The 26,293-nt window shown below is 39.2% G+C and overlaps 1 protein-coding gene across 1 annotated transcript; it reads left to right on the forward strand.

The window, feature by feature from the left end:
- Positions 1–20,779: 20,779 nt before the first annotated feature.
- On the forward strand, positions 20,780–25,012 carry LOC149205710 (uncharacterized). Its single transcript, XM_089397486.1, has one exon. The coding sequence runs from the start codon at positions 20,780–20,782 to the stop codon at positions 25,010–25,012; it is 4,233 nt and encodes a 1,410-aa protein (XP_089253612.1).
- Positions 25,013–26,293: the final 1,281 nt, after the last annotated feature.

Genomic DNA, 26,293 nt, shown 5'->3' on the forward strand with positions numbered 1-26,293 from the left:
CTTATTATTGACTTGTGAAATCAAGAGAGTGCTGTGGACCCAAGTTTCCTCCCATTAGATCACCAAGGGACTTTTTTTTTTTTCATTTGAAAGATAAAAACCACAAAGAACTAAAACCATAAATTAACTTATTTTTATTACAATCACATACATATCAACATATCTGCCTCTGCATTTTCCACTCACTTTAATAATCCCAAGTGAACTCAACCATAATCAATAATTAGCAAGAGAATTTCTCTGAAACATCTAACAACATACTTCATTGGCCACAATTACATTTTCATGGGTTCCTTTTTCAACAACACGAGCATTTAATTTTGGAAATGGCTTATCTTGTTATTTAAATTTTTAATTTGATTATCTATTTGTCAATCATATAAATTATATGATGTTGGTTAATGTTTTTTTGTGTAAGCGAATTAAACCCCAGAATATGTTCTTGTTTTGCTTAATCAACAATAGTAACTTTTTAGGGACTACATCCTCGCTTTGCTAGGAGTTAGTCTATAGAGTGGAGTAGAGATAAAGTGATAGTAAAATTCACTCAAGAGTTTCCCCCAAGGCCACACGTATTGGATTCAATATTTATTCCATGTGACACAGGGTGTGGGTTAGATGGCGACAACCTTTTGGAGCTATTGTTGGGGATAAATATTTTTAGAACCAGAATATAATTGTTTTACTTTCTGTTTCTGTTTTTTTATGTATGATTCTACCTATTAGCACTTGATTCAGATCATCTCACAACTCGAGTATTAAAAGTTTTTACAAGGTACTCAACAGGAAGGAAATCACAATGTTTGATAGATTTCATTCCTGAATCTCGAAAGGTTAATGAAATGACATTGAACAAAATTTCTTCTTGTAGACTCCTTGGTAAACATAGAGACAAATCAATCTCTGATGTCCATTTCATTTTTTGTTTAAATAATTTTCAAATAGAAATGGACGATATTTATGCCGTAAGGTGTTCCCTCTGAGAAAGACATCCCTAAAATGTGACGTTTGCGATCCTGAGCCATTGATTCTGTGTTAGACGATTGGGGTGTTTTCAGTCGTTGGTTTAATCTTTTTTTTCATGGAAAAATGTCTTTTTTCCCACCGGATGGAAGACAGAGAGGGAGGATCCGGCTATGGGGCATGAAAGGCTAGGAGGCAATTGGGCATGAAAGGCTAGGCCTCCTGGCGATGAGACTCTTCGCAATGACTGAACCGACGAAACGTGCCTTTCTTCCCTGGTTTCGTGTCTTTATTCCCTGCATGAGGGTTGCGTAGCCTTGTGCTGTTATATCAATATTTGTACTCGTCTGCTTCACACATGGGATTTCTACTCAGAGGTCTTCTGGTTGGAAAACTCTTAGCGGTCAGTGTTTGTTGCCCTTCTTTTTGTTATGGTTTCTGATTTATGTTAGGTAACTAGATTTAATATATGCGAATGTGTGTGCATAATGTTTTTTACCCAATCTGCATTGGATTTTATGCGAATTTCAGCTATAGTTAAGGGTGGATTTCTTGTGATAGTTACCCTAAACTAAGGTATAGCCGCTGAGTTCAGGCATGTTCAATTCAAGTGTCCTTATTGTTGGATGGAAATACTAATTGACAGTGTTTTCTTGATATGCTTTGTTCATACCGCAGTGGGGATGCTGCTTGCAATGTCAAACCCGGGTGGGGATCTAACAGCGCCCGATTTTCACCAACCAGGTTCTCCCCTCGTGGCTAGTAATAGATAATGTTCTAAAGGTTTTGCCAGAATAGGGGAAGACTGTAGCTGGGTAGGACTACAGGTTGGGCAACCGCATTTTAAGAATTTTTGAAATCTAAGGAAGATACCCGAGGCATGTTTAAGGACTACAACCATAGACCTTTGCATTAGCATGTATATTCCAACCCTGATAGTTGTCTAAGATGTATGTCTCATTACTAAACAGGTCGTAAAACCTTGGTCACATGGAATTTGAATTGGGTTTACAGAGTTCAAGTGTTTAATTGCAGTAATAACAAATTCAACCAGAATTCTTGTTAAAATTCTTGTTCTTAGTACATTACTAATCTATTTTATATGTCTAATATTCATATGGGGACAGGGTACATGTTTCTCATCCCCCAAATCCTCTAGGTCCGGTATCTGTTTCTCTTTCCGTTTCTTGCATCCCGTTTCTGGTAACATAGTGTGTTTCCTGACATATCAGGAACTAAGCATTTACTCAAGCAGCACACTTGTTCAGATTGTTAACTGCATGCCTCAAGTTCCATTCTCGCCCAATGTTTGTTTGAGGGAAATGCCAAATCTAAAATGTTGTCGCGAATATCTGAATTCTGATAGATACACTTTATTTTGCTAATAAAAATAAAACAATACCTGTAGCAAAAGCTAGAAATGAAAGACTTCTATGGTTTACAGAGCAAACCTGGTTGTAAAAAAATCTAGGATATCAGAAAACTGCAGAAGCAATTTACACTGTTTAGTCATGAAATCTGTTGCTTAGCTTGTCTGTATAATAAAACATTTCCTCTGTACTAAGTTCGAAGTGTAAATGTAGTTGAAACATCAATGTTCATCTGATTTTCAATTTTAATTATTTTGCATCTTTTCATCCTCGACATTCTTTCTGTTTGCTTGTTTCTTCGTAATATTGTCCCACAGTTTGGCTGATTAGTATTTGGAAATAAATATTATCCACACTTCTGCTAGATTTCCTCACGACTATTTGAAGGGACTTTCATTTTAATATGTAGACCACTTTTCATACAACTATTCAATTAAAACATTTTTTTTCTGTGCAATACCTTGCAAGCAAGAAACCTTCCAAGATGAAATATTTATTGACTTGAGGTGTAAGGAAACAAGTAACTGGAACCCATCTTTCTTTGCATGCCATAACATTGGCCTTTTGTCTTTCCAAGTACCTTGAAAATATGGTTCCATGTTTTAAGCGAACTCTAAATTGTGTATATTGCCTTCTTAAGATATTTGGAGCCTGCATGGGGCTTCTCGTTGTAGGAGGGAAAGTGTGGGAATAGGAAATCTTATCTGAAGTAGAGAGAAAACTTTTAAGGCAAGTACAGTTGTATAGGATAGACTTAAGGAAGGAGGGGAGTCAGAAGAGCATGGAACTACATAAAAGACAAGAAAAGTTGGGTGTTGTTGTTGGAAAAATATGCAAATATAGGAGAGGTGTCCCATAGACAAAAATGGTTAAACTAGCTAAAAGATGGAAGCAGTTGTAAAGATTATATGTCTGGAGATGGGTTTTGCAAAATCCAGAATAATTCCAACAGTGACGAAGATGATGAAGATGATAGTGTTTAAGCTGCTTGCTGGAAGAACTATGTATATGCATGAAGATCGTCGGGGAAAAACCATAATTACTATTACATTAGTTATCGAACAAAGCTATTCAACTCAATGCTCCACCAGTGATTCCAAATTCCAATACAAGTGAGGACATTTCATCAATGGTAGTGATTTTCGATGAAAAAATGTACTCATTTATCATAGAGGAACATCATGGATAAGTATATCATTTGGGAAGACATTATGCTTGGCTTACTGTTGTCACACCTCTAAGCAGCCAAACTCAGAAAAGAATAGGATGAAGGGCTCCACAAACTGTAATCATGCTCAATATGAGATGCAGTCCTTGTGTTTGTTTCAAATTAAGGCTTTTGTGGTTGACATGTATTATGGTGCCTTTTTATTACCTATGTTCTTTAACATTCTCATGCAAATTTGGCAACCCTGGTCAAAGAATTAAAATTACTGACAAATTGTAGTGGTTTGTTTAGTTGCTCTTAGGCTTTCTATCACGCTTTTCTTTTGCAATGCATAAGGTGAATAGTTATGGTCTACATTCAGTTCCTAGGACAAAACAAATCTCCTTTAGGTTAATTTGTAAGTTTCCTTTTGGAAATAATTTCAAGATTTGTTAATAACTTTGAAGATATTAATTCTTGAGTATATTTGAAAGATTTATGCTTCAAATTTCTTGGAAAAATAGTAGGATAGGATTGTCAAGCTCCTTGGCTTTTTCTTTGAACTGAAAATGGTAAACATTATATTAAACATACTGTAGCATAGCCAAACGTAACCATACAGGTAGTAATGTTATGGAGTTTCAATTGGCAACTCTCGAAAGCCATGTAAAAGAGTTAAAAGCTTGACCACATATCTTTCATTTGCTCGGTTAAATATCCCTTTACTTAATTACTGTTTTCTAAATCTTCTTTCAATCATTAACTAGCACAGTGAACAGAATATTGTTGGATGAGCCATTCACCCATAGAGGCAATGAAATCTTGCAACCTGGTTTTTTACCAATGAAATTGTGATAGACTCAGATTGAAGGATCAGGCTTATTTCATTTGAACTTTTACAATGTTAAATTAGAATTTATGTCTGTAGAGAATTTATGTCTTCAACCTATTTTTCCCTCGCCAACAGAGTGGTAGGAATGAGTCTGATGAATCTTGCTCCAACTGATTCCTAGCTAGGTTTTCTTTAACCTATTAGCATTGCATTATTAGAAACAACAAATTCCTTATAGTACAAGGGAAGGGTAATTTGTGATACTTACAGCTGAAAGGAAAGCACTATAAGCTTGATTTGTGAAGTATGTGTAGGAGCTACCACTATCAAATATTATTCTTCCTAGTCTTTTTCCATCTCCATCTTTGTCAAGGGGTTTGTTCCCAAACATCATCTGTGCAGCCCCCACATCATAGTGTTTTCTGTAAAACAACAGAACAGTATGATAATAGAAGTTCACAGATTATTTTAAATAACAAATTAAATCAAGAAAGTTTATTTTAAAGGGATTCCAAGTTCATTCTTAAAGTAGAAGACATGGGAGTTGTTTCTAACTAGAGGCCTATGATGCAACTCAGTGTCCCTAATACCTATGAATTATGGGCCAAGTCTAAAATGTAAGATGCTACTGTAAGTCAATAGCAAACTGGCTTTAGGATGGGAAGATACTTGTCAGAGAATATAGTTAACTCGTAGAAAATTCTGGACTGAGCTTCAAGAACAGATCAAAATATATTGTTAGTGATGTACTTCTCCAAGGCTTGGACAAAATGGAGTTGCATCTTTTCATGTTGATGTTTCTGAAGGAAGGAATACTGTTGCAATGACGTCTCTTTACTTCATCTTTTTCTTAATAAATATGCCATAGGGTATATGATAATAATAATTTTAGGTCTTAAACAAATACATCTCCTACAAAGAGGTTCTTAGCTGATTAACAATTATCTTGCAACGGACATAGTTTTACACCTACAAATAGATCATAATATGTGGACTGGACTAGAAAGCCTGTTGACAACATTTGTTTAGTAATTTGAGCTTAAATTGGATGTTAAGGAAGAATTTATAGCCACCCATTCTATGAATCTATTCAAATGGAGTGATGGCTTCTTCAGCAAGGATGGAGATAGTTACAGAAAGAAGAAAGAAGTAGCCTCTATTGGAAACCATTTTTCCTGCAAGTTTCCTCTTACTAAACATGGGAGTGAGCTACAAATAAAATAAACATAACAGGTAAATATGAATGGATAACAGTTATATATACATAGTTGGGGAATCTTTCATCTTTTGAAAGGGTATTTGCACAATGTCTATTGATTATTCCCCTCCAAAAAGTAAGCATCTTGGTCACATGATTGCATTATAGTTTATAACAAATGATAGATGGTCAAATAGAAACTAAGTAAGTAAAATGCATGCATTAATTCTAAAGTGTACAACATGGGGCTAAAACAATTAGTTATTCAACACTATACATTCGGTACCAACTTCCAAGTATAAGGCGGTAGGCTAAACATATTAAAAACATGAGCCATGGAATCCATATACCATTTTCACAGAATGCTTGTCTTGAGCAAGACTTGGCCCCTTTACTTTTAATTTTTCTGTCCCTTGAGTTTCTATCACTTAGGTCAAGGCTTGTATCTTTTTGAGGCCTCTTCCTTGCCAGTGAATTGGAACCCCATATAGGTATATGTTGTAGCGATCTCGATTCTCTACGGCATCCCCTGTAGATATGAAATGGAAGTATGATTGTTCTTAGAAGTACTGAAGATCACTTGTAGATATGAAATGGAAGTATGATTGTTCTTAGAAGTACTGAAGATCATAACCTTGGTCTTGTTAATGTTTAGAATGATAAGTCTATGTTTGGTATTGAATATCATAACCTTAGTCTTGTTAGGGTTCACTGTCATAATCTATTTTTGGTATTGAATATTGTAACCTTAGTCTTGTTAAGGTTCAATGTGATAAGTCTATGTTTGAGATCGAGGATCATAACCCTCGTCCTTTTCAGGTTCACATGCCCATAAGGTAACATTCTTCAGCTTCACTAAACTCCCAAGCTCAGTCACTCTTATAGGGATCTTATCATCTTCCTTGGTTTTAGAAGTGGCTTTCTGAATACCTCTTCCCAACAGAGATTAGAGATGATGCTCATCTCTGCTTGTGTCTACTACTGCATCAAAATTTCTCTTGCCCATTGTTAATGTAGGTACCTGTAAGCCTTTATGAAAGAATGTATTGTTTTTGCATATATTTGTTCTATTGTGAATTTATGATCACCATGTTCATCTTCATTAGCATTTAGTAGGGTTTCAAGGAATCCATATACCATTTTCACGGAATGCTTGTCTTCAACAAGACTTGGCCCCTTTACTTTTAACTTTTCTATCCCTTGAGTTTCCATCACTTAGGTCAAGGCTTGTATCTTTTTGAGGCCTCTTCCTTGCCAGTGAATTGGAACCCCACATAGGTATGTGCTGTAGCGATCTCGATTCTCTACTTCATCCCCTGTAGATATGGAATGGAAGTATGGTTGTTCTTAGAAGTACTGAAGATCATAACCTTAGTCTTGTTAATGTTTACAATGATAAGTCTATGTTTGGTATTGAAGATCATAACCTTAGTCTTGTTAGGTTTCACTGTCATAATCTATTTTTGGTATTGAAGATTGTAACCTTAGTCTTGTTAAGGTTCAATGTGATAAGTCTATGTTTGAGATCGAGGATCATAACCCTCGTCTTTTTCAGGTTCAGCTTTCAAGGACATTTCTGTATTGCTTCATCTCCGGTAACAACCTTAATCTCCTTTCTGAGTTTTTGTTTAATTTCTATTTCGTCCATGGACCATGTTAGAAAATCCTCTGCCATCCATTGTACATTAGCCACAGAGCAGATACAGAGTCTTATAAATTTGATTCAAAATTATTTCCCAATTGAATTGATTCAGTTATATATATTCTTTCTTGATAATTTAAACTTTATTCCTTTGTGTTAAACTAACGCAAAGTGGTGCCATCGTGACTTCAAATGTTTTATGAGGAGTGATCTCATAACACTGTGTTCTTACTGCCATCAATTTACCTATGGTCTTGCAAATAATGTGATTGGCCACCCTTATAGGGATTTATCATATTTCTTAGTTTTAGAGGTGGTTTTCTGAATAACTCTTCCCAACAGAGATTAGAGATGATGCTCATCTCTGCTTGTGTCTACTACTGCATCAAAATTTCTCTTGCCCATTGTTAATGTAGGTACCTGTAAGCCTTTATGAAAGAATGTATTGTTTTTGCATGTATTTGTTCTATTGTGAATTTATGATCACCATGTTCATCTTCATTGGAATTTAGTAGGGGTTCAAGGAATCCATATACCATTTTCACGGGATGCTTGTCTTGAGCAAGACTTGGCCGCTTTACTTTTAACTTTTCTGTCCCTTGAGTTTCTATCACTTAGGTCAAGGCTTGTATCTTTTTGAAGCCTCTTCCTTGCCAGTGAATTCGAATCCCACATAGGTATATGCTGAAGTGATCTCGATTCTCTACTTCATCCCCTATAGATATGAAATGGAAGTATGATTGTTCTTAGAAGTACTGAAGATCACCTATAGATATGAAATGGAAGTATGATTGTTCTTAGAAGTACTGAAGATCATAACCTTAGTCTTGTTAATGTTTAGAATGATAAGTCTATGTTTGGTATTGAAGATTATAACCTTAGTCTTGTTAGGGTTCACTGTCATAATCTGTTTTTGGTATTGAATATTGTAACCTTAGTCTTGTTAAGGTTCAATGTGATAAGTCTATGTTTGAAATCAAGGATCATAACCCTCGTCTTTTTCAGGTTCATGCTATCATGGTTTATTCTCAGAAAGTTGTGAGGATGTTGAGAAACAGTTTTATTTTAAATTGTCGTCATTCTAAGATCTGCTGTGTAAATCAATGTTGGTAAATTATCCTCATCTAAATAGTAGGGATCCCAGCTGGTCCTATTGTTTATTTTATATTGTTGTTGAGAAATTCGTGTTGATTTATATGTGCAGTGGCAATGTCTATCCACTTGTTATTGCTGCACATCCATCAGAACCTAATCAGTTTTCCATTCGGTTGACTAGGCATTGTCTCAACACCAAGATTTGTCGTTTGTTTGAAAGTTCTCCTTTGTTAAATAAGAGTGCTCCCAATAGATCTCGGGATAGGTCCAGATATATTATTGTTAGAAATGTCCCTAAAAATTCACATCACATCACAGGGCAATAGAAATGTAAGGACTACCCTTGCAGCTATTATGTTCTTTAGATATAATTCTAAAAGGGAAACTTAGAAGCCTTAACCAAGACATTAGAATAACTAAAACTCACAATATGTCTAAATTTATAATATGCCCCAGCTCTACAGGAATTGTTCCCGTGGTATTGTTGGAGGACAGATCGATGTTTGATACTTCCAACAGTCTCTAACTCAGTTTCGAATTCCCGCAAGCTTTGTGGATAGTGTGTGTATAGTCTTTTAATAGCAACTGACTTACAGTTCTTAAGATCACATCTGTAAGCTGTGCTTGTAGCACCATTGCCAATTATGAATTTCTCATTCAAATTTTCAGTCATTCTCATTATATCATCATACATGTATAGGGCCATATCCATGTGCAATATTACAAGCCTTGGAGAACCTGGCGAGGACATGCAAGAATCTTTTAACAAGAGGCATAGATATTGATGGTAAGATGATAGCTTTACTCTGAGAAATAACAAATTTGAAATGAGGCATAACACCTTGACCCATTTTGCTTGATGACCCTTTAGTGAATGGTTTATGTTGATTTGAAAGGTGGAGAGCGATGGTGATTACACACACTAATATCACTGAACCCAATGAGATGCAAACAATAGTTGTTCTTCACACAGAAGCTGTCCATTTACACAATCAATAGATAACACTATCAATATAATCTAAAGGATATTTAATACAAATCTATGGAATCTGATTTGTAATATCTAGTTCTGTTTTCACCTTTTGGTTTTCTGGCAGATATCCCACAAAGTCATCCAATCCAATAACCACAGAGACCTGGATTTCCAAAAAAACTGAGGCAAAAATCATTCCCATCAGATAAAATGTACAGACTTGACAATATCAAGAAGAAAACTGAACATTATTTCCTAACAGGTCTACATGATGTTGAACTTAGAGCCTATTTTGTTTCTTGTTGTAGGTACATGTTCTGTTTGATCAAATCTATAATATGTAATTTGAAACCCAGTAGGAGGGGTGGCACCGGAAGAAACTCACAGGGTCAAATTCCATCCGTTCTTCCAGTTCAAATTCCCATCAAATCGTTAAACCCTTACCACTCAAATTGGTGCATAAAAGGATAAATCCAAAGGAAAACAGCTCTTTGATAGTTTCAGAATCAATACGGACCCGGTAAAGTGTTTGGTTTTGACCTGTTCGATACAGAGGGTGGAGAAATACATATTACATGTTTCAATAATGTCGCGGATTATTTTTTCGACAAAATCCAAAATGAAAATGTCTACATTGTCTCTAAAGGGAATGTAAAAATGGCTAATAAGCAACACAGCCACTTGAACAATGACTGGGAAATTTTGTTGAATGCAACATCTACCATAGAACATGTTGCCAACGAAAAAAAACATAATCCAACAGTACGATTCAATATAAAATCAATTAATGATACCAGAACAACAAATGTCAACTCCATTGTTGATATTCTTGGTGTCGTCACAGCCATTTCCAATGTATGCACTATATGTAGAAAAGACGGCTCTAAAGTTAATAGACAAATAGTACAACTTCAAGACATGTCAGGGTATAACATAGATGCAATCTTTTGGGGAGATAATTTTAATGTCGTGTCACAGGAAATCTCCTCCCTATGTGCTACAGGAAATAACCCCATCATTGCAATCAAATCTGCGCGTGTTGGAGAGTTTAATGGAAAAAATATCTGCACTACAATGAGATCCATTGTTCTTGTAGATCCTGACATTGAAGAGGCCCATACGCTAAAGTCGTGGTTTAAAAAAGAAGGTTCGACTGTAGCTTCTACATCTTTGACAACAAGATCTCCTTTTGGCCATCAACAAAAAAAAATAACAATTGCTAACATTTACAGTATGGATTACTTAGAGAAACCAACATTTTTTCAATTAAAGGGCACAATAACAAAAATTGGGATGGATAGTTTTTACTACATTTCTTGCCCGTCAATCATTGGTGGGAAAAAATGCATGAAAAAACTTATTCCACAAAATACAGCGATGTGGTTCTACCCAAAATGCAACGCTGAAGTAAGTGACTATGATTACAGATACTTATTGAAAATCGATATACAAGATCACACTGGTGAATTAGCTTCAACTGTTGCTTTCGAAGACGCAGGATCCACAATTCTTGGAAATAATGCCAAAGACTTCTATTTATTGTCTTCAGATCCAGAACTGATCAAGGAAATTGTCTCTAAAGCTCTATGGACAGATCATATCTTCACGCTATCAGTGAAGGCAGAAACTTTTAAAGAAGTGCCATGATTGAAATGCGTTATCATAAAAGAAGAAAAGTTGCATTTCATGATAGAATGCAACAACATCCTTCGAGAAATTCAGAACATCTTGACATTGTAGATAAATATTGCAAAATGTATTCCTTGCTTTTTGACAATTCCTATTGTCCAATTTTATAAATACAACTTTAAAAGATATATTGTTGCATGCCTTCTTATCAAATTTTGTTATATGGCATTGAAATAAGTATTCGTCCTCCATTGTATCTAGCATTATGTGAGTAGACAAATTCACATTCTTTTTTTCTTTTATCATCTTCTTTTAAAAAATGACGTGACTTGCTACGTTACACATGAAACTATCTACATGTATAAAGAAAAAATACTACTATGTTCTTTCAAACAGATTATTCAAATAAAAAAATTCACATAAAACTATTCAAAACTTACATTTTTTTCCCTTCTTTCGCTTTCGCTTGAATTTTTTACCCTTCTTTCGCTTTCATACAATAACATGGTTGTTTTCTCCAAATAACATTCTTCTTTTCCCCTCTCTTGCTTATAGGTACCATAAATTTTGCGAATGGCTTCTTCTTCTAATAATGAACATGCTTGAAGATACTATGCAACAAATAAAGAACGAATAAATGCACGTCGCCGTGAGCTTTATCACGCAAACAAAGACATCAAAGAATGTCGAAAACACAAAAAACAGAAGGAAAACCAACATTCCTCGTCTGAAATGGCCCCCTCGGAAAACAATCCTCCCTTGCAATTATCAAACTCTTTATCTTCTCAGCAAACCTCTCAAACAAATACATCCATGCCTCGTTGCCCTAACCCCTCCTTCGCACATGCTTTCAACAATGTTTATACTAATCAAGCACATCGAGATTTCAGTGCAAAGATTGATAAACTTCCACCTAAATTCCCATGCTCCATTTGTCTTGAATCATATCCTGGAATACATATCCGCAATTCCAACCACATGTATTGCTACTCCAGATGCGTCTCTGAAACAAAGGCTCATCGCTTCTCATTATCAAACAACATGGACCCTGGTCCTCAACCAGCTATCCTTACATCTCTTTCGAAAATAGAAGAAATGCTCATTACTAGGGTTAACCCTATACTGCAAGTAACACATGCACGTGGTGGCCAATATAAATATAGTGGCCACACAATTTGTTTTCCTCAAGACATTACAAAAATCGCAAACATGTTCCCGCGATGTGTTGAACACTTGGACATCCTAATTGTCACACGTCATAGTAATGACCATAAGGCTTATGATTTCATTGTCAGTAGAGATCGCGTTCTCGCTGTATTAGAATACAAATTGTCAAATGACCCATACTATAAGAATGTTTGTATTGATACCAATGCACTGGCATCCTTACCAGCAATACCCGCCGATGTCTCCTCCTCCCTTCACCATTCCAATACTACAGAAACCACTGTCCACCTTTCACTTGAACCACCGCATGAGCTCACCAAAGATTCCGTAGACCCATCTGTAAACTAGACATCATCATTCTACCCATCATACCTAATACAAATACAAAAATCCAAGAAATCCACCATTATTTGCATGCTTACAACCACCAATCTGATACTACAATTGAGTGGCCAACAATTGGTTTATCGCCAGTCAATGAATACAACACAGAAGGTATACTCTCTATGGCTTTCCCCGCCCTTTTCCCTACAGGAGCTGCAATGCCAAATCAGCCAAGAATGAAAGCAGTGCAGTTACATGAATATGCACTTCATCTCATACGTTACTACAATAACAGATTTGGAAAGCACCCACGCTTTCATTATTACATATATAATCTCATTATGCGACATCGCAATCAAGAAACAACATCAATTTTTGTGAAAAAGAACATCACAGATAACTTCCCAATATCTATTCAAGATCTGAACATCCGATTAGAACAATTTCCAGATGAGCAATTGGTAGAGCAAGTCATGCGATTCAGTAGTTCTTTACGAGGAACAAGATCATTTTGGCACAAATCCAAAAATGAACTAATGGACATGATATCTCAACTCGGTTGCCCGATGTTCTTCTTCACATTAAGTGCAGCTGATACAAAATGGCCTGATCTTCATGCAATCATGCCCGGATGTCTTCCTTCTGATATTGCAAAACAACAAAAGTGGAGAAATGATAACATTATCTCTAACCCACATTTAACATCACTATATATGCACCATAGATTCACAGCATTTCATGAGATTATCTTAGAGAAACACTTGAATACAAAAGATTACTGGTACAGGTACGCATTCTATTGCATTTTTTTTCCAAAAACTCGAAACAACATTACTCACCTATTGCAAAATTATCTTACAAAAACACATACTTGATAGGTATGAATGGCAACATAGGGGATCTGCGCACATCCATGGTTTCCTTTGGATAGGAAATGCACCTGATATGGAAAATCTCAACTGGGAAGACATAGAAGCAGTTGATATTACAAGGCAATTCTTCGACAAATATATTTCCGCTTGGAACCCTCATCCTCCTTTGACTTCAAGCCAGCTAATTGCTTGCACAAATCCCGAAGACCCTTGTCTATTGTCCACACCGCAAATCTTCAGAACCACTCCTTTCAGTGACTATGAATAGCTCATCAATTGTGTTGAACATCACAAAAATTCTCAGAAAGCACATGCTTAAGAAAAAATGGATCCTCACTCCAATGTCGTTATAAAGCACCATGGGAATTACATCCAAAATCGGCCTTATTCATTGATTCCAATGGCCAGAAAACATACACCCCTGCTCGCAATGATGATCATCTCAATAGCCATAACCCTGCCATCCTATCTATTTGGCGTGCAAATGTTGACTACCAACCAGTACTCTCCATACACGCAGTACAAAAATATATCGCCAAATATGCATCCAAAGCAGAAAAAAAATCCGAAAGCTTCCACCACATGCTACGCAGAATTGTCTTGGCTTCACCCATTGCTGACCCAGCAACATCCGCATTTCGAAAATTTCTTGCAGAAACCCTTGTTGATCGTGACATTGGAGCACAAGAAACCTGCCATATGCGGCAACAATTACCATTAACATTATGTAGTCGACCATTCATTTCTTTAAATGTAAACCAAAAAATTATTATGCACCTTCCACAAACGAACACCCCCTCCACTACATCCCCACACATCATAGATACATATATCCAGCGCCCTTCTACCCTAGAATCCACATCACTAATAGAATTGGCAAGATCCTGGTCACATGATCCTCGTCGGAAAACAAACAAATGGAAACAACGACCTACAAAAGCAATTTTTTGGGTCATACTACGTTACTCCTCCATACCATCCACAACAGAACCTTGCTACGCTGACTTTTGCAGGGTTGAACTTATGCTATACAAACCTTTTGGCCATATCGTACAAGATATAGGAGATTCTGCTACAGAATTCATCACAAATTGGCAAACATTTCGTCCATTCTACAAACCTTGGCATCAACACCGCACACTATCTAATATTGAATCTTTCACAAATGATACCTCAACTATTCATGAAACCAATCCTCCAGACACCATGGAAATAAATGAATGGGAATTACTTTCCCAATTACACCCTACAAATGAGCTTTTCATAAATGACCTTGACATTCTTGGTCTTCGTGGCTTTGGTGACACCCATAATTGGAATCATACCACTATCCCATTGGATCTACAAAATAATGCCATACAATTCATTGAGAATAGCCGCTCCATCCACCGCATTCTTCAAACACATCAACATATCCTGGCGACCCTTACTACATTATCTCCAATGCAAAGAAAATCTCTAAATATTATTTCTAATCATTTTGCTAGGAAGGATTATTTACCCACTCTCAGAATGATAATACGAGGCACTACCAGTACAGGAGAATCCCTCCTTATTAATTGCATCAAAGATATGCTCATAAGCCTTGCAAGCCCAAAACCTTCACCGATCATGCTCCTCGTCCCTACAGGGGTTGCTACCTTCAACATACAAGCGGCGACAATCCATTCCACTCTGCACCTTCCTATAAAGGATCTTATGCCCTTACAAGGTAATGCTCTTGCAAAATTCCAAGGAGAACTCAGGCATATAAGATACATACTAATCGATGAAATGAGCTTCATTGGGCCAAAGCCTCTCAGCCATATTGATGAATGTCTTCGAGAGGCATTTCCTGGCCAAAGAAACACTCCTTTCAGTGGTTGTTCCATTATATTGGTTGGTGATCTCGGTCAGCTACCACCCGTCAAAGACATACCTCTATATGTAGGGACGAGCCACGGAAGTGCACCGTGGAACACCTTCAACACAGTCATCACATTAGACACAATATTTCGTCAACAAGGTGACAACATCGCACAAGTTACTTTCAGGAACATTCTCCAGAACATTCGAGATGAAAATCCAACAATCGACAACTACAACATACTCATGTTGCGCAGAGATTCCTTTTTATCGGAAGAAGAAATATGTTCATTCCATGATTCCATGCATCTATTTCCGACAAATGCTCAAACAATGGTCCATAATAAGCAAATGATGAAATCTCTAAACACTCCTATCGCAAGATCCATTGATGAAGATGACAACACATATTCCAGCATTTCCTCAGAAGACGAGCAACTTGAGCGAATTGTATTACTATGCAATGGCGAAAAAGTTATGTTGACTTCCAACCTTTGGGTTTCAGCCGGACTTGTTAATGGTTCCCTCAGAGAAATTGTGACCATTGTTTTACAAAGAATCAACTGCACCACCACAAATTCCAACATTTTTTGTTGTAGATTTTCCCAAATACATTGGGCCTCCTTGGGATGAGAGAAACCCCACTCACTTGACTATTCCAGTAGTAAAAAGAAATGGACGTGCACAAATTCCACTGAAGATGGCTTGGGCTTTAACCATACATAAATCTCAAGGTATGACACTTCCAAAAGCAACAATTGACATTGGAAAAACAGAACGTTAAGGTCTCACATTCACAGCTATTTCAAGAGTGCCTTCTCTACAATATCTCCGGATTAGCCCCACATTCAGTTTCGATCGTTACAGTAAAATGAAAGACAAAAAAAACATTGCTCACAGAAAACACGTAGAAGAAACTCTCCGTTCAATGCCGCCTCCAGATAATCTGCTCCAACCCATACTTTAACATCACCAAAAGGTTTCCTCCATTTATTTACCTCATTCTATTTCATAACATACTTTTCATATCTTTCAACAACAACCAACTTTAATCAATATTAATAATTAAGCAAATATTAGAATGTCTTTATATTATCTATACATCTCATTCTAACATTTTCTTTCTTTTGCAACAGGACACATGGACTCAAAAAATAGCATACCTAGGCAACTACAGGTAGAATGCCTAGCAAAATATATGCATCTCCAACTATGCATTAACCTCTAATGGTGTTCAATATGCCGTTATTCACCATGCATCTTCCACTAACAATATATAAATCCCCATAGCAAAGGTAACTTCATTTCCATTCATTCCAGATTCATTTTAACACACCTCACCTACAAAGTATTGCTAATAAATTTCCGTAGCTGAATTACATATTACTAGTTCTAACAAAATATACATTTTGCAGGTCCATTACTGCTTCTTCAGGTCTTCGATGCCTCCATCATGTTTTCATACGACTTCAAATATGGAATGACAAGCACAATTTTCTTTAGAATATTATATTCCTTCTCAAACCTCTTCGGTTACAATTCACTATTTGTATTTTCCATTTCAAACTTAAAAAATGATGTTTCAAGATCAAATACCATTTTGATGGTTTCTGTCCTCAGAACTATTTGTGTTTTCCATTTCAAACTTAAAAAAAGATGCTACAATACACTATTTGTATTTTCCATTTCACACTTAAAAAAGGATGTTTCAACATCAAATACCATCTTTATGGTTTATGTCATCACAACTATTTGTGTTTTCCATTTCAAACTTAAAAAGGGATGTTTCAAGACCAATACCATTTTGATAGTTTATGTCCTCACAACCAATTCATTTTCAATGGGTTTTAACATATTTTGTTCACAAAATCAATTGATTTTAATGAATATAATACATGTTTTCAATATATCTTCATATTAATTGATTTCCCGTTTGAATAATGATTTCTTAAATAACCCTGTCCAAATCAATATGGATACCCGGTTGTTATTCGCATGGATTCATTCATTCATCTTCACCTTTGACTCCACAATTTTTTACCAGCTACAAGCAAATGTCTCTAAACAAGTTCAATGCATATTTATGGCTACTTGCATTCCATTTCAATGTTTTTCGGCATGGCTTCCTCAAATTTAAACTCGAAATCATCGACCCTTGCTTTCAAAAAAACCCACAAAAGCCTGTTCACATTTCAGTATTCTTCGACACACTATGCCTTACAGCGTTTCCTTTGCAACATTAGGTGCAAATGCTAGTTATGACCCTATTTAATTGTATGCTATTAATGGTTATCCTCATGCTCCACGTGATAATGCCTAGAGAGAAATTACCATCTTTTCTGGGGAATAATAGAATTAGTGTCAAACCTCATCTAGTAAATTTTAGCCTCTATGTTAGTAAGTTGCATAATGTGCATAACCAAAAGGATGTGAACATGAAGTTGGCTTTCCTGTCTCTAGAGAAATATGCTTTAGGTTGGTCCATAGAAGATGATGACAATAACTTCAAAATTATCAAATAAATCAGAGATGCCTTCAGTGAGAGATGGCGGGATCATAAAGAGCACTGACACTTGTTGGCTTCACTTAGCACAATAAAAAATAATGAAAATGAGACAATGGAGGAATGTAATAAAAGATTCAATGCTTTAATCAAAATTCTTCACATAGACATTAAACCTCTTAACACCTATATTCTCATTTATTATATTATGGACTTCAATGATGACATAATATATTAGCTAAGAGATAGGGAATCGACAAGCCTTATGGTTTCCCAAACAATGGATGTCAAAATTGATAAAAGCATGCAAGCCTCATTAGGAGCCTAAGAATAAATTTATCACTTCATACAATAAAGAATTGTATAGTGACCCTTTAAAACAATTGATTCAAATAATTAAGGAAATGGAAGCCAACAATGCTAGTCAGATGAATGGCATGCATAATATATTAATTTCCATCGAAATATCACAAGAAAATAAATTCCATCGCAAAAAAGGTGATAGGTGACAAAACAGAGGACCTCCCCAAGGTTAGAGGCCACCTAACTAGATGGAGATGAAAAAAATCGTAGAGCACCAAGCTCCCTTTTGCAGATCTTGCAATAAATTTCATGAAGAATCTGCTTATCTTATTTTCTACCAAATCGTTGATGATGAGCCTGGAGGAAAAAGTGACATTAATGAATATCCCTAATAGATAAATATGGTGAGTAGAATGAATACAATTTTTATGGATGATTCAATAGAAATTATGGAGTGGATGCAAAGTACAAATAATCTGATTGTTGCTTATAACAATGTAACTATAATTTAAGGTGAGAAACCCACACCTAAACAAATTCTTCAGATGGAAAGGCATAAGGGAGTGACTATTTAGAGAAAAGGGAATATGAATAAAAATAAATGTCATCTAAATACTACCAAAACTTTCACTCCTCCAATCGTAGACTAAAGCATTAATTTGGGTGGTTGGATAAATAATGCTAAAGTAATAGTCCCAGTCATAGAACTACTCAAGAGACCCTCCGAGAAACAAAAGTTGATCAAATCCATAGAGGGTCCTCAAGGAAAAAGTAATGGAATTTTTTCAGAGGAGACAAATGAAGATGCACCTATAATTTTCCAAAGAATGGATCAAGATAAGAAGAATGAAAAGCATCAACCTTTCTTTATATCTTTTCTTGTGAATGATTATCCTCTACATAACTGTGCGTTAGAAATAGGTGCCTCTTCAAATGTCCTGACTAAGAATGTCATGGTAAAATTGAATTTAAATATATCAAGAACTTACCATAACATTTGCTCCATGGATGAGAATCGGGGAGACGGAACTGAGACGCTGCGGATGCGATCTAGGGTTAGGCAAGAAACCCTCAACGGAGTCGTTGGCACTGCGCAGCAAACGCAACCAGCTGGCAAGAATAGCGCTGCAGCGTAACAGAGCTACAGAATCCTAGCAGAGGCAATGGATCAGCCTCAGGGGGGGCGTCAGAGCCCTCCCCCACACAATACCCACCTGAAACTATAGTCATTTTTGGTTCAGTAAATCAGGAAATATTGAAGAAAGGGAAACAGCAGTACAAGGAGGACAACGAGAAGAATCACCAGACAAACAAGGACGGTCGCAAGCCAAAGGACATGAAAGCCCAGATCAAACACAAAAAGTCTTCTCTTCTACATGCCGACCTGTCGCCAAAGAAAGGCCGAGAATCGAGCTACCTGGAGAAATCATAGATGAAAGAATAGAATACATGACTGAACACGCCCTCATTGGGAAGTTCATTGGCTTCTGGCCGACTGAACGTGCTTTATACGGTTGGATAGCGGTGAAATGGAGACCCAAAGGAGATGTTACCCTTTAGCTAGGGCCAAAGGGCTTCTTCACCGCAATCTTTGTCTGTCTAGAGGACAAATACAGAGTCATGGAAGGAGGGCCATACTTTTTCAATGCAGCAGGACTCTATCTGAGGGAATGGATTCCAAGATTCAACCCAGACAAAGAAGACCTCACTTGGGCCCCAGTCTGGATCAGACTTTATTCCCTTCCAGATGAATATTGGGACGAAAGAATACTCAAGGGTATTGGAAATGGAGTGGGAGAATACATCAGGACAGCCGAAGAAACTAAAACACGTAAGTATATATCCTACGCACGAATCTGTGTTTTTATCCGCCTGAATGAAGCTCTGCCAGAGTCAATCACTCTTTCCCACAGAGATGAAGAATGGACCCAGCCTCTTGATTATGAGCACGTTCCCTTTAGATGCAGAAGATGCCATGCTCTGGGACATCTCTTCAGGGACTGCCCTCTCAATGTCAAAGATAGTACCCCTGCTCCCTCTGAGAACCAAACCCAGGATGGTTTCACCAAGGTCACAAATAGAAAACGCTCGCATAAGAAGCCCCAAAATGGACCAAAACCCCAGCCAAACAAGCCCTCCAATGTTGCATCCAAGAACAGCTTTGATGTACTTGCCCAAACCTCTGAAGATCAACCACTCACCTTTGATCCCATCCCCTCGCGCCCCCCTTCTCCTTCCCACCCGTTCTCCATCGATCCTTCTTCCAAATCCTCTGCCCCCATCGCCTCCCCTTCCACCCTCAGCAAAGATCCCGAGCAATCTAACAAGAACATGGAAGTTGATGGAAAGGAGGATGTTTACCAAGACCCAGAAATCAACAAGGAAGAAAGTGAACAAGTGTGGCAAATGGACGAAAAGCCGGAGAGCATAGATCTCAACGGTTTAGACATTCTGGAGCTAGAAGCTGCATGCAAAAAAAGGGCATATGAATCCATCTCAGAGCTTCAACTTGATAAGCTCGAAATGGTTATCTCAAGAGCCTATCATCAACACCAACTTGGGATACAACCAGGCAGTCATTGGGACAGCCACCTGCGCCCAAAAGACTCCAAAAAGAGAGGACGGAAGACAAATCTCCAGCGAACTATCGAAGTAGGGAAAATCCTGGTTGATTCAGGCAGATATGCAAAGTTAACGAAGTACTACAGGCCCTCCAATAATAGTTGATCCATGAAGCTCGTATCCTGGAATCTAAGAGGGCTTAACAGCCCCGGAAAACTAAGAATGTTAAAGAACATGATAAAAATGGAAAAGCCACAGATGTGCTTTCTCCAGGAAACAAAATGTAATAGTTCTACCCTAGAAGATATACTTTCCAAGGCTTGGCCAGGCTGTCGTTCGGTTGCTGTAGACGCCATGGGAGCCTCAGGAGGGCTAGCTATAGCATGGAACTCTCAGGCGGTAACTCTCACGGATTTTCATGCCTCTCACCACCTTATTCAAGCAGTCTTCCACATCCTGGGAACTAACATTCATGGCAACCTAACTAATGTCTATTTTCCGCAAGACTCAGGCAGCAAAATCAGGCTCCTTGACACTATTGAAGTCCTTAGCAATAACAGAAGTCACCCACTATGGATAATGGCAGGGGACTTTAATATGATCACCAATAGCGAGGAAAAGATCAGCGGAAGATACAGATTGGAGCCGGACGCTGCACGCTTCAAAGACTTTATCCAAGCAACTTCCCTCATCGACATGCAATTTTGCAATGGCACCTTCACCTGGAGCAATCGTAGAGCTGGAAACTCCCAAATCGCCTCCAAATTGGACCGATTTCTAATCTCTGACAACTCGGTGCACCTTGGCGGAGACCTCTCAACGGAAATTCTAGCTCATTCGGGGTCGGATCACTGGCCTATAGCTCTTCAATGGAGGAGACCCGGGGATCAGACAAAAAGACCCTTCCGATTCGAAAGTTTCTGGCTGTCTCACCCTGCATTCAAGGATTTCGTCAAAACGACCTGGGCCTCTTTCCTCCCTCCGGAAGGTGCGCGGATGTATCAATTCCAACAAAAGCTAAGGCACCTAAAAAATCAGCTAAAAAAATGGAACAGGGAGACCTTTGGAAACATATTTAAGGCGCAACAAGATCTGCATCAAGAGTTGGTAAATCTCCAACAAAAAGTAATTACAGAGGGACACACAGAGACCACCCTGAACCAAGAGCGACTTATTAACAGTCAGATTGAAGAAAGAAGGAAGCAGGAGGAAATTTACTCGAGGCAAAAATCAAGGGTCAGGTGGCTGAAGGAGGGGGAACGAAATACCAAATTTTTCCACAGAACTACGGTGCAGAGAAGGATGCACAACTCCATCCCCTTCATCCAAAAACCGACTGGGGAAAGAGTCGAATCGCATGCAGAAATTGAAGAAGCACTCCTGGACCATTTCCAACTTGTCCATCAGGAACCAGCAAATGATAGGCAACCGACTATTGAAAAAATAATCAGAAATGTGCCAAAAATTATATCAGAGGATCATAACAAGCTTCTAATGAGTCCCATTCTTCCTCAGGAGGTAGATGACGCAATGGCCCAGCTCAAAGAAGGTAAGGCCCCAGGCCCTGATGGATTCACTACCACATTCTTCCATGCCTTTTGGGACTTGATAAAATTGGAGGTGTGGCAGATTGTTGAGGAATCCAGGACCATGCGCTGGCTCCTCCCCTCCCTCAACTCCACTTTTATCACTCTCATCCCCAAAGAGGAGAACTCCATCACGCCTGACAAGTTCAGGCCGATTTCCCTCTGCAATGTCATCTACAAAGTCATAACAAAAGTCATAGCCAACAGATTGAAGCCCCTCTTACCTCTGCTTATATCTCCGGAACAGTCAGGGTACGTGGAAGGGCGACAAATAATGGATGGCATCCTCCTCATGCATGAGATTATCCATTCTCTCAAGCACTCTAAGCAGGCAGGTATGATTATCAAACTGGATCTCTCTAAAGCCTTCGATAAGCTCAGTTGGTCTTACATTCAGCATATGTTAAAAGCTTTTGGATTTGATTCCATGTGGATTCGCTGGATTATGAACCTAATCACCTCCACTCACTTCTCCATCCTGATAAATGGCATCCCCTCTCGCCCTTTCAAGCCCTCTCGTGGTATTAGGCAAGGTGACCCCTTATCCCCCTTCCTCTTTGTTCTGATGGCGGAGGGTCTTGGTAGACACATTAAACATGCCCTCCACTCCCATCAGCTTAAGGGCATCTCGGTTCACCACACCCCTGCCACCTCTCATCAACAATTTGTTGATGATACTATGCTTTATGGTTATCCCTCTGCCCAGGAAGCATCTCAATTCAAATCCCTCCTCAACGACTTCGCTGAAGCTTCTGGAACACATGTCAACACCTCCAAGTCGCAGATTTTTTTCTTCCATACCCCACCTCAGGTCAAATCTGCTATCACTCGCATTCTGGGCATCCCTGCAGCCACGCTGCCCTCCAAATATCTAGGCGCTCCCCTTACTGCTTCTACCTTAAAACTACTCGCTTGGAGCGCCCTCCTCGAAAAGCTTGAGTCCCGCCTCAACCTCTGGACTTTCAGATCTCTTAACCTTGCCAGTTGGGTAGTGCTCATCAAATCAGTCCTTCAATCCATGCCTCTCTATCTTTTTTCAGTTCTTGCAGCACCTAAATGGGTTATAAAGAGAATCAGAAACCTACAACGCGATTTTCTCTGGGGCAGCTCAGCTACAAATCGCAAATGGGCTCTGGTTAAGTGGTCCACGGTATGCATGCCAAAAGGCAAGGGAGGCATTGGACTTCAAGATCCAGAGCACAGTAACGCAATCATGAATGCCAAGATCTGGTGGCAATGGATCACAAGCCCTGAAAAACCTTGGGTCAAAATCTGGACAGCCAAGTATGCTAACCACAGACCTCCAGAAGAACTCATTAGGTTCACGCCCACTGAGAAGGGGTCTTTAATCTGGAATGCCGCCAAGCAGCACTATCACTTAATCCAACAGCACAGCTTTTGGGAGATAAGGAATGGAAAACTAGCAAGATTTTGGTCTGACGCCTGGAATCAATTGCCCAGGCTAACTAGTGCTCTTCCTCCAACTCTAATACCAAACAGACAGGAACAGCTAAGGGATAAAGTCCATCTTTTCTGGACACAGGAAGGGGAGCAAGGATACAGGAAATGGAAACACAGTAATCACATTCTCACCAATGCCACCAGCAAGGAGATGGAAGACCTAGGGGAAGAATTAAGAAAGCGAAGAATTCGGTACCATGAAGGCCATGACATTTTAAGATGGGGGTATCTACCCAAGGGGACTTACACAACAGCCGAAGCCTACAAGCTGGTTAGCAATTTTCCTCCTTCGACCGATTCCTTATGGAGTAATCTATGGGATCTCGGAGCTTGGCCCAAAATTTCCTACTTTCTCTGGCTCGTAGGGCATAAAAAAATCCTCACTTGGGATAGACTCAGGAGAAGAGGCTTTCAAGGCCCTTCTATATGTCATAACTGCTTTCAAAACGAAGAAACCCTCCAGCACCTTCTAGCTACCTGTCCCCTAGCCAACCAGATTTGGGAAAAGGTGAGCTTCAGATGCCAGAAAAGATGCAGAGCAGACGACGACATCATCAGCAACCTCAGGCAATGGCCAAAAAGCCCCTACAACTGTGAAATCCTCAACCACCTATGGAGAATCATCCCGGGCCTAATCTTATGGAACATCTGGAAGGAACGAAATAAGCGCATCTTCAAAAACACAAGCTCCCACATTGAGGAAATTTGGCACAGACTTCAAGGAAATCTTCATGAAACCATGATGCTCAGAACTTGGTCGAAGGAAGATCACCCCTCAACAGACAATGAGAGAAACATACTCAACAATTGGCAGCTGCAACTGCCACAAGAAGACTACAAGCAGCAATCTTCCAATAACAACAGCACAGATGACAGCTGCTGGAAACCTCCCCCCATCAGTTCTTTCAAACTCAACTTCGATGGGGCTTCCAAGGGCAATCCTGGAGCTGCTGGATTCAGAGGAATTCTGAGGAACCATGCTGGCACTCCCCTGCAATTCTACTTTGGAAATATGGGATGGGATACTAACAATTCTGCCGAACTAGAAGGCCTCTGGCAAGGTCTCCTACAAGCGGAACAGCTCAATCTCCAACCCCTGATTGTGGAAGGGGATTCCCAGCTACTCATGAACATCGCCACACACTTACAGAATGGATCCCAAGCCAGGAAAATCGCCCCATGCTGGAGACTGGAAACTAGGCTAAACATCATGGAGCAATATCTCAGAAATAACAGAGCCATCTCTTTCAATCACATAAGAAGAGAAGGCAACAATATTGCGGATCTATTGGCCAATGTAGGGGTTGAAAATGATCAGGTAATCAGCTCAGGATCCATGGATATCATTCAAAACAACCAACAAGCACAGGAATTCAATTGCCTCATCCAAAAAGATGCAAGCCACCCGGATGCGGGTGTTCGCACAAGCATGAACGCAAGGCCACATGGCCAGCAAGTGTTGCCACGAGCCAGCTCGTGGAGGAACATAAGGGACGTCACCACAGGCATAAATGAAGGGGCTCCTGTTCAACAGCCTTAGTGGCATTAATGGAGGTAGGCTGTGAGGGCAGGGCGCATTCATGGCGCTCATGGTTCAAGGGCCAGCTGATGAACTTAAGATGGGTGAAAGGGTGGAGTTACACCATTCTCAGCAAGACAAGCTCGCTGCGCAGATGTGCCGGGACATTCTCCGCCTTCCGGTAGACGCTGCGGACTCTGAATTATCTGCAACGCAAGGGAGAGATAGCAAGGCACTATCTGCAGGTGCTAAGAATTGGAACTTTGCATTGGAAGCTCTGTTTCGAGCAGCTAGTCCCATTGCCAACATGGCTAGAACAAGAGAACGACAACCGTGTAGGCGCGGATCTGGGCGTGGAAGCTCCTCTCGCCCACCAGCAGTGGATGCCCACCACCACTGTTGCTGCTGCTACTGTTATAGACGGGCTGGAACTCCCCACCTGCAAGCATCTCAATTCCTAGATACGAGCAACCCAAGTGAAGGACAGCCAGAGCTTCCAGCGTTTGGCACCGCAGTGTTCAATTTGGGAAGCCTCAGCGCCCACATTTCAGTCCTCTTCCTCAGAGTTGCAGAGGAGGACAATGCCGGGTCGAGCAGCAGCGAATTGCCCTCCGAGGACCAGACGGGCAAGGCTGAGGAACGAGCGAGAGAAGCAACTGGGAAGACATAGAAGCAGTTGATATTACAAGGCAATTCTTCGACAAATATATTTCCGCTTGGAACCCTCATCCTCCTTTGACTTCAAGCCAGCTAATTGCTTGCACAAATCCCGAAGACCCTTGTCTATTGTCCACACCGCAAATCTTCAGAACCACTCCTTTCAGTGACTATGAATAGCTCATCAATTGTGTTGAACATCACAAAAACTCTCAGAAAGCACATGCTTAAGAAAAAATGGATCCTCACTCCAATGTCGTTATAAAGCACCATGGGAATTACATCCAAAATCGGCCTTATTCATTGATTCCAATGGCCAGAAAACATACACCCCTGCTCGCAATGACGATCATCTCAATAGCCATAACCCTGCCATCCTATCTATTTGGCGTGCAAATGTTGACTACCAACCAGTACTCTCCATACACGCAGTACAAAAATATATCGCCAAATATTCATCCAAAGCAGAAAAAAAATCCGAAAGCTTCCACCACATGCTACGTAGAATTGTCCTGGCTTCACCCATTGCTGACCCAGCAACATCCGCATTTTGAAAATTTCTTGCAGAAACCCTTGTTGATCGTGACATTGGAGCACAAGAAACCTGCCATATGCTGCAACAATTACCATTAACATTATGTAGTC

This window comes from Pinus tabuliformis, chromosome 1_2, assembly GCF_031772625.1.
Source record: "Pinus tabuliformis cultivar Carrire ecotype Pingquan chromosome 1_2, CPIR1, whole genome shotgun sequence".
In the NCBI taxonomy this organism is placed as follows: Eukaryota; Viridiplantae; Streptophyta; class Pinopsida; order Pinales; family Pinaceae; genus Pinus; species Pinus tabuliformis.